Raw genomic sequence first — 9,093 nt, forward strand, 5'->3', positions numbered from 1 at the left:
GGTGCGCAACTGGAACAAAGAAGAAGAGGAACAGATTGCTTGGGCTGAGTTAAGATATTATTCATGGACCTTCAGCAGCATAAATGGCCGCACAGTCGTCATTCACAGAGGAGCAACATGTGGTTGCTATGATTGCACGGGTGAGGGAAAAGAGCTCTCTGTATTATACCAGTCTTTCAGAAGAGCGATATTCCAGTTAGAATATATAATCCATTGCAAACCATCGCATGGTGCAGTTAGAGTATGTGCAAGGTAGAACATGTGCATCACATACCACTTTGCAAAAAAAAAAAAAAAAAAAGTGCAAAAAAGATGAGGAAATGAATGACAGGATCATGATAAATGGATAGAAGAGCTGAATTAAATTCTTCATACCATGCTAAACTAAACCATAGTGAAGTAGTCAGGAACACGGGTGCTGAACTTCTCTTATACGTGAAACTTGATCCATATATATAGATACCTTTTCTGCCAATTGAAAAGTCCTAATTTATGACCTGTTATCATGTATGAACACTAAAACCAGAAGAGATGTCCAGTGTATCTTTCCACTTAGCAAAAGCACTTAAGTTTGGATTCAACTCCACACTGAGACCTCCAAATTTACGTGTCTTCAGCACAGGGACTGGATTCAATTGTCTAAACATAGAGCTGTAGTGCAATTCTTGACAACGTAAGGTATCCTACTTTTTACACAGGGTGGTGGATGCAACCCAGAACTTAAGATAATCCCTTGTCCTTCTGGAATGCTATTTAGAGCCCAGCTGGGACACTCCATAGGGCCTAAAATGTTTCTCTACACCTATGTATACATAACTGAATACCAGTTGTAGACTGCCTCTATAAAAGAAGGAAAAACATAGCACTTCCCACTGCCACCCCAGTTGTCTTGATAACGACTTCATACAGGATGATTGCTAGCTGGAGGTGCTTGTAATTTACAATTTTCGTAGGACATTTAAAGTGATGTCAGGTTCTTTGCAAGTTATGTCAGAGTTCGCGTGACATTCGGGAATTAGTATGTTCGGTGGGGATTTGCTTGGAGCTGTGCATTGCTAATGCTTTCTTTCCATCTTTTTCTCTCTTGAGTCTTCTTTCTTGAAGAAATGTGGTTCTTAATGAGCCAGATATGACTTCTCCTCAAAGTGTGCCACCAGGTATAAGTAACTCACATGCTTGTGCTTTGAAGCTGTGCAGAAACAACACTTTGCTATGTACAGACTGCCTTCTCTACCAACACCAAGCTAAAGTGCGTCAGCATGGAGTCTCCCTCTGGCTAGAGGGTCCTTGATTTCTATTCACTGATGAATCAGTTGAAGAACAACTTACAGTGGATCTCTGACTTTCAGATGTCTAAGCTTTGGTGATAGGTCCTTAATCTTGAAAGATTTGCTGAAAAAGAAGCAGTGGAACGGAATCTGTTTTTCAGTTAATCTATTAATCTATCTAACAATTCACATTCTTCATCCCTTCATCCTAGATGGGGTTGTTCCTCCCCAGGTGCAGGACTTTGCACTTCCCCTTGTTGAACTTCATGAGGTTCCAGTGGGCCCATTTCTCTAGTCTGTTGAGGTCCCTCTGGATGGCATCACAACTCTCTGGTGTATCAGCCACTCCTACCAGTTTCATGTTAGCAGCAAATTTGCTGAGGCCCCATCATACAGATAATGAAGTGTTGAACAGGATTGGACCCCGTACTGACCCCTGGGGTACACTGCTAGTTACTGGCCTCCAACTAGACTTTGTGCCATGGATCACCATCCTCTGGGCCTGACCGTTCAGCCAGGTTTCAATCCACCTCACCGTATGCTCATCCAGCCCATATTTCATCAGCTTCTCTATGAGAATCTTATGGAAGACAACATCAAAAGCCATTCTGAAATCAGGGTAGACAATACTACAGAATCACAGAATCACAGAATGGCTGAGGTTGGAAGGGACCTCTGGAGGTCATCTGGTCCAACTCTCCCCTGCTCAAGCAGGACCACCTATAGTCAGTTGCCCAGGACTGTGTCCAGACTGCTTTTGAATATCTCTAAGGAGGGAGACTCCATAACCTCTCTGGGCAACCTGTGCCAGTGCTCAGTCACCCTCACAGTAAAAAAGTATTTCCTGATGTTCAGAGAGAACCTCCTGTGTTTCAGTTTGTGATCATTGCCTCTGATCCTGGCACTGGGCACCACTGAAAAAAGCCTGGCTCCATCTTTACTTCCCCCGTCAGGCATTGATACACATTGATAAGACCCCCCTGAGCCTTCTCTTCTCCAGGCTGAACAGTCTCAGCTCTCCCAGTCTTTCCTCATACATGAGGTGCTCCAGTCCCTTCACCATGTTTGTGGCCCTTTGCTGGACTCTCTCCAGTATGTCTATGTCTCTCATGTACTGAGAAGCCCAGAACTGGACACAGCTCTCCAGATGTGGCCTCACCAAGAGCTGAGTAGAGGGGAAGGATCATATCCCTTGACCTGCTGGCAACACTCCTCCTAATGCAGCCCAGGATACCATTCACCTTCTGTGCAGCAAGAGCAAAGAAGGGCATATGTAACTGCTCTCCCTTTGTCTGCCAAACCAGTCCTTTCATCACAGAAGATTATTAGGGTGGTTAAGCATGATTTCCCCTTGGTGAAGCTACGCTGACTACTCCTGATGATCACATTCATGTTCTTCATATGCCTCGAAATGGTTCACAGGATTAGTTGTTCCATCACCTTCCCACGGACCAAGGTGAGGCTGACCAGCCTGTAGTTCTCTAGGTCCTCCTCCTTGCCCTTTTCAAAGACAGGAGTGACATTTGCTTTCCTTCAGTCCTCAGGCATCTCTCCCAATCACCACAATCATTCAAAGATTATTGAGAGTGGCCTCACAATATCAGCCAGCTCCCTCAGCACTCGTGGGAGCATCCCATCAGGGTTCATGGACTTATGCATGACTGATATTCCCTGACCTGATCTTCTTTCACCAAGGATATGCCATCCTTGCTCCAGACTCTCCCCCTGATCTCTAGGGCCTGGGATTCCTGAAGCTTGGTCTTGCTAGTAAAGACCAAGGCAAAGGAGGCATTCACTACTTCAACCTTTTCCACGTCCTGTATCACCAGGTCCTCTAACTCATTCAGCAATGGGCCCACATTTTCCCTAGTCTGCCTTTTGTCACCTATGAACTTACAGAAGCCCTTCTTGCTGTCTTTGACATCCCTGACCAGATTCAATTCCATTTCAGCTTCGGCTTTCTTAACTGCGTCTCTGCATGCTCAGACAGAGCATCAATATTTGAAAAATAATAATTCTTAATTATCTCATGCACTTTCATCATGCAAACTGCCAGCCAGATGCTTTAGGGAATATACCTGTGTGGCCGATCAAAAAACTCCCTCCCACGCACACGCATGCCCTCACACGGACCACACACTGGAGGAATGCTCTGAAGAGGCAAGCAGAGGCTAGGAGCCCTTGAGGCTCAGGGGAGGATGATGGAGCAACTGTTCCCAGCTGTTGCAAAAGAAACCAAAATCATCTCAATATGAAAGGAAACTAGAGGGTTGTTTTGGGTTTGGGTTTTTTTTGCAAACAAGCAAAAACTATAACAACCAGTTGTACTTAAAGAAATGCAGACCTAGAGCAGGCAAAATTCATTTTACGGTTATGCTTACTGTTAAAGCAACATAGCTTGTGTATTTATTAGGGTGGAAGCAAGCCTTGCCAGGACCAGCAGCATCACAAGGGAGAACAGGACGAGCTGAACACATGTATGTCCAACCGCACGGCTGCAGACCCTGACGCTTCTGCCTGACCTCAGTCCCCAAAGTGGACTGTTCCCCAAAAGAACTGTGGCTTGAGGACAGCCCACACTGGAGCAGTTTTATCATGAAGGACTGCAGCCCCCAGAGAGGACCCACACTAGACCAGGGGAAAAGTGTGAGGAGGAAGGAGCAGCAAAGGCAAACTGTAATGAACTGACTGCAACCCCCCACTGCTCAGAGGAGGAGGAGGTAGAAGATTTGGGAATGAATCATAGAATCATAGAATCATTTAGGTTGGAAAGGACCTTTAAGATCATTGAGTCCAACCGTTAACCTAACACTGCCAAGTCCACCACTAAACCATGTCCCTAAGCGCCACATCTACATGTCTTTTAAATCCCTCCAGGGATGGTGACTCCACCACTTCCCTGGGCAGCCTGTTCCAATGCTTGACAACCCTTTCAGTGAAGAAATTTTTCCTAATATCCAATCTAAACCTCCCCTGGTGCAACTTGAGGCCATTTCCTCTTGTCCTATTGCTTGTAACTTGGGAGAAGAGACCAGCACCCACCTCGCTACAACCTCCTTTCAGGTTGTTGTAGAGAGTCATAAGGTCTCCCCTGAGCCTCCTTTTCTCCAGGCTAAACAACCCCAGTTCCCTCAGCCACTCGTCACAGGACTTGTTCTCTATACCCTTCACCAGCTTTGTTGCTGTTCTCTGGGCACACTCCAGCACCTCAATGTCTTTCTTGTAGGGAGGGGCCCAAAACTGAACACAGTATTCGAGGTGCAGCCTCACCAGTGCTGAGTACAGGGGGGACGATCACTTCCCTAGTCCTGCTGGCCACGCTATTTCTGACACAAGCCAGGTTTGCTATTGGCCTTCTTGGCCACCTGGGCACACTGCTGGCTCATATTCAGCCAGCTGTCGACCAACACCCCGAAATCCTTTTCCGTTGGGCAGCTTTCCAGCCACTCTTCCCCAAGCCTGTAGCATTGCATGGGGTTGTTGTGACCAAAGTGCAGGACCTGGCACTTAGCCTTGTTGAACCTCATACAATTGGCCTCAGCCCATCGATCCAGCCTGTCCAGATCCCTCTGTAGAGCCTTCCTACCCTCAAGCAGAACAACACTCCTGCCCAACTTGGTGTCGTCTGCAAACTTACTGAGGGTGCACTTGATCCCCACACCCGGATCATTGATAAAGATATCATGAAGAAATGAAGTTGAGCGAGGGAAAAAGGGTAAGGTGGGAGGAAGGTGTTTAAGTTTTGTCTTTGTTTCTTACCATCCAATCCATTTTAATTGGCAATAAATTAAATTCACTTTCCCCAAGTCAGTCTGTTTTGCCCATGACGGTAACTGGTAAGTGATCTCCCTGACCCACAAGCTTTTTCATCTTCTTTTCTCCTCCTGTCCTGTCCTGTTGAGGAGGGGGAGTGAGAGAGCGGCTGGCTGGGAGCCTGGCAGCCGGCCAAAGCCGGGCCACCACACGTGGCTAAAGACATTTGCATTCACACGAATGAGAGAATGAGAGAATTCACACGAAGGAGAAAGCCACGTAACTCATGGCAGACCAGAAGCAGGATAAGATCTGCATGGTGTACAGTCAGGGAGTCGGGGCTCAAGTCAAACCTTTTGCAACAGGAGAATATTAATGGCTCCTCTGTGACGCTTGCCAACTGTGATGCACTGGTACAACAGCTTTCTTCTTGTTCCACTTGTTTGACTTGTCTTTCTAGATTTTTCAGGATACAAACTGAGACGTTGCTGGAGTTGAGTAAGTGTTAAATACTTCAGCCTTGAATTCACCGCACCTGATTTTTCACCTCTGTCTTACGCTGAGTTACCACACCATCATGGAGAGTGCTTCAGACGACCAGCAAACATCTACCAAAAGAAATCTACCGTTTCCAGAATACAGTGGACAAAAGCAGTAAAAAAAAAAAAAAGTCTGTAAGATGAGCTGTTATTGTACTATTGCTTGCCGTATTTAGGGCTATGTAATACACGGGTATCATATTGCAATGCTCTGTATTCCTACCACCATTGCTACTCAAGTATTTTTTACGGTCTCTTGAAAGTCTCTTCAGCTGCTGGGAAACCAACATGTGTCAAATTCCATTTTTTTCCCTCATATTAGTAAACTAGGTAAGAAAAAGAATAAGAGCCTATCCTATTATGACTGTTAACAATTACATCACTTACTCGTACAACTCTGAACATGTGGAAGGAAACTTTGCTTATACTACACTTAGACTGCTAGTATGTCCTAAAACATACTGCATATTTATATGGACCATGGATTAAAAAAGATCATTTAACGTATGATTTCATCGTACCAAAAAGTTGCTGTCTGGAGACCTGATCCTACTGGGAGCACATGAAAATTCAAATACCTCCACCCATTAGCTGTCAGAGCCTTTGGAATCAGAGAGGAGATGCTGCCTCTTACAGGGGAAAACAAAGGGATTTTTTTTTCTTTTTTTCTCTCTATTCATAATTTCTCTTCCTCTCTGCCTTTGGAATTATTGCCCCTACTGAAGAGAGGGAGAAAACTCTACCCGTTTTAGTCACTTCAGGTAATATTTCAGTTTCTGTTCCTCATTCTTAGTTGGTTCCCAAGGCAAAACCAAAACATAAGTGTGTTTCCATGGTTTATTTTTCTAATTGGCACCTGGAGCTGCTATTACGATAGACAAGAGGAATCTATCCCATCTACCTTTAGGCACTGGCAATGCAGATTTTTACATCTGAATGACTCACTTGCTCATCCGAGAGAAAGAGGAACCTCCGTGGCATCAGCAATTGGTATTATTTTAGATGTCTATGGTGGAGAAACATTAATTATACTGACAGTATGCTTGCTTATTTCTATTGTCTGTAGAAAACTTTGGCAACTCTAGCTGCCTGTTTTGCTGATAAATATGTTGAACAAATGAATCACAGTGTCTATACTTTCTCATCTCCTCATTTTCCCTTTCATCATTGCTAAGGAAAAGAAGAAGGCATTTTCAGAAATCCTGAAAACCCAAAGACTCCAAAATCTTGAGCTACCGTATCGTTATTGGTGATAGAGTTTGACTGCTGTGTAGGTAGCAAGAGTCTTCCTTCATCTGCGGATGGAAGCCAAAATCCCACTGGACACACAGATATCTTCAGGGGAGTCTAAGCAATGTATTTCTCATTATTAGCTTGGAATTTTTGTTACACACATACATATATTCTCATCTCATGCACGTGAATCCTGAAGAGAAAATGTTAAGCCTTAGCTCTCTTAGAGTAAAACTAAACTCCAGATCTTGTGGGCCACATCATCTCAGTCCCAATGGTGTAAATACAGAAAAAAAATATGATTCTGTATTCTCTTCATGTGTCTTTCAAAAATCAGCCACGTCTATTTTGGCTGAAACAGTCCGGGAAGTTTCCCAGACAAATAATTCTGTTAGCAGATCCGATGAGATGATAAATTCCCCCAAAAAGGCAGCAAGGTGTAGATGCTGGCAACCGCTTTTATGTGGGCAGCTGTTTGTATGCTGAGCATCTTTTTGCTCCCCAGAGCTTATCTTAAATGAAAACTCAGAATATGGATTTTATGTGATTTGATGAAACAAAGGTAAGTGCATGAACACTTTTATCAATTTCAACTTGTTTAGGTTTGGATTGTACTTTTGCAGGGTCAGCAATGAAAACAATGTAGGCAGATCGCTTCTGCTTGAGTCAAACTAGTAGGTGGAAAGCCACAGGATCTCCGTATCACCTAGCTTAGAGCACCAGTAATTAAATGAGTTTAGCTTCATTCCAGCTATCCAAAAATTTGGTCATTGTATACTCACTTCATTATTAATGATACCACCAATCCTGGCATCCTTGGACGTCCGTTTTAGAAGGAAAAAAACTGTGCTTCTGTCTTGTGCTAAATTTCTCGTCCTTAACTATAAAGAGATTGTAAGATGACTGGCTCACATTCAGATGTCTATAGACATTTAGATGCTCAGGTTAACTGAGAGACCTCCAGCCCATCCAAAGTGAAATTCTCTTGTCTCATCACAGATGCCACCGTTACGCTAAGGTGACCTGCCCTTTGGAGTTATCCATTTCTTTCTGTATAAAATAAACACAGAAAGGTTATTTGAAATTTGTATGTCTGTCTTCTGTTCACCTAATTTAGAGAAGATGAATCCCAGCCTGTGACTGTTAAAGATGATCCCCAGCTGAGCTTTTTTACACTGGGGTCACCGTCATATCCAATCCAAGTTTCACCTCATGTTCTAAACCCCATTTTACTTGCAAGTGTAGCTATTTGTGAGACCACAAGTCTGCCCCAAGCTACTAATCCTTTTGTAGTGTGGGTTTTTTTGTCTTTTAGGATGGGACCTGTTGAGGAAATGAAGCCAGGAAACCAAACCGTCACTACTCACTTCTTACTTTTGGGGTTTGCCTTCCACGGCAAGATGCAGCTCCTATTTTTCTCACTGATTTCCATCATGTGCCTGGCCATCTTGATAGGGAACTCTCTAATTGTTGTGATCACAACCATTGACCCTGTCCTACACACACCCATGTACTACTTGCTGAAGAATCTTGCCTTGACAGAGATCTGCTACAGCCTGAGCATTGTCCCCAAGATGCTGGCGATTCTGGTGGCGGAGAGAAAAATGATTTCCTTCACAGCTTGCGCCTTGCAGCTCAACTGCATTATTCTTTTTGTCACCTGTGAGTGTTTCCTCTTAGGTGCAATGGCTTACGACCGGCAAGCGGCAATATGCCATCCCTTGCATTATGCCACCATGATGAACAGGGATCGCTGCTTCAAGATGGCAATTGGGTCTTGGCTGTCTGGTGTCCCTGTGGCTCTGGGCTTCACCTCATGGTTATTTACCCTGCCCTTCTGTTGGAGAAACACAGTCGATCATTTCTTTTGTGATGTTTCTCCTGTGTTGAAGCTGGTGTGTGCAGACACAGCCTTGTTTGAACTACTGATTTTTATCGCTATTGTCATAATAGTGATGGTTCCTTTTTCTCTGATAGCCGTCTCTTACCTTCGCATTATCCATGCTGTTCTTCAGATACCCTCGGCTGTGGGCCAGAGGCGAGCCTTTTCCACCTGTGCAGCTCACCTGGTGGTAGTGACTCTTTTCTACAGCACAACTGGCATCATTCACCTGCGACCCAAGTCCAGCCTCTCATCCAACGTGAAGAAAATGGTTTCCCTGTCTTACACAGTTGTCACCCCCATGCTCAACCCCATCATCTACAGCTTGAGGAATCAGGAAGTCAAGCAAAGCCTGAGGAGATGCGTTGACAAGTGCTTACTTAGGAAGCCGATGGCTGTTTTTTCTCCATCCAGGTGA

General features: G+C 44.5%; 1 protein-coding gene across 1 annotated transcript; it reads left to right on the forward strand.

The window, feature by feature from the left end:
• Positions 1-8,109: 8,109 nt before the first annotated feature.
• Positions 8,110-9,093, forward strand: LOC127020704 (olfactory receptor 10A7-like). The gene has a single exon (XM_050903481.1). The coding sequence runs from the start codon at positions 8,110-8,112 to the stop codon at positions 9,091-9,093; it is 984 nt and encodes a 327-aa protein (XP_050759438.1).

This window comes from Gymnogyps californianus, chromosome 11 (genome assembly GCF_018139145.2).
Source record: "Gymnogyps californianus isolate 813 chromosome 11, ASM1813914v2, whole genome shotgun sequence".
Taxonomy (NCBI): domain Eukaryota; kingdom Metazoa; phylum Chordata; class Aves; order Accipitriformes; family Cathartidae; genus Gymnogyps; species Gymnogyps californianus.

Bases quoted from the DNA above. Each gene is read 5' to 3' on its own strand.
- LOC127020704 (XM_050903481.1), top strand. From the start codon at position 8,110: ATGGGACCTGTTGAGGAAATGAAGCCAGGAAACCAAACCGTCACTACT.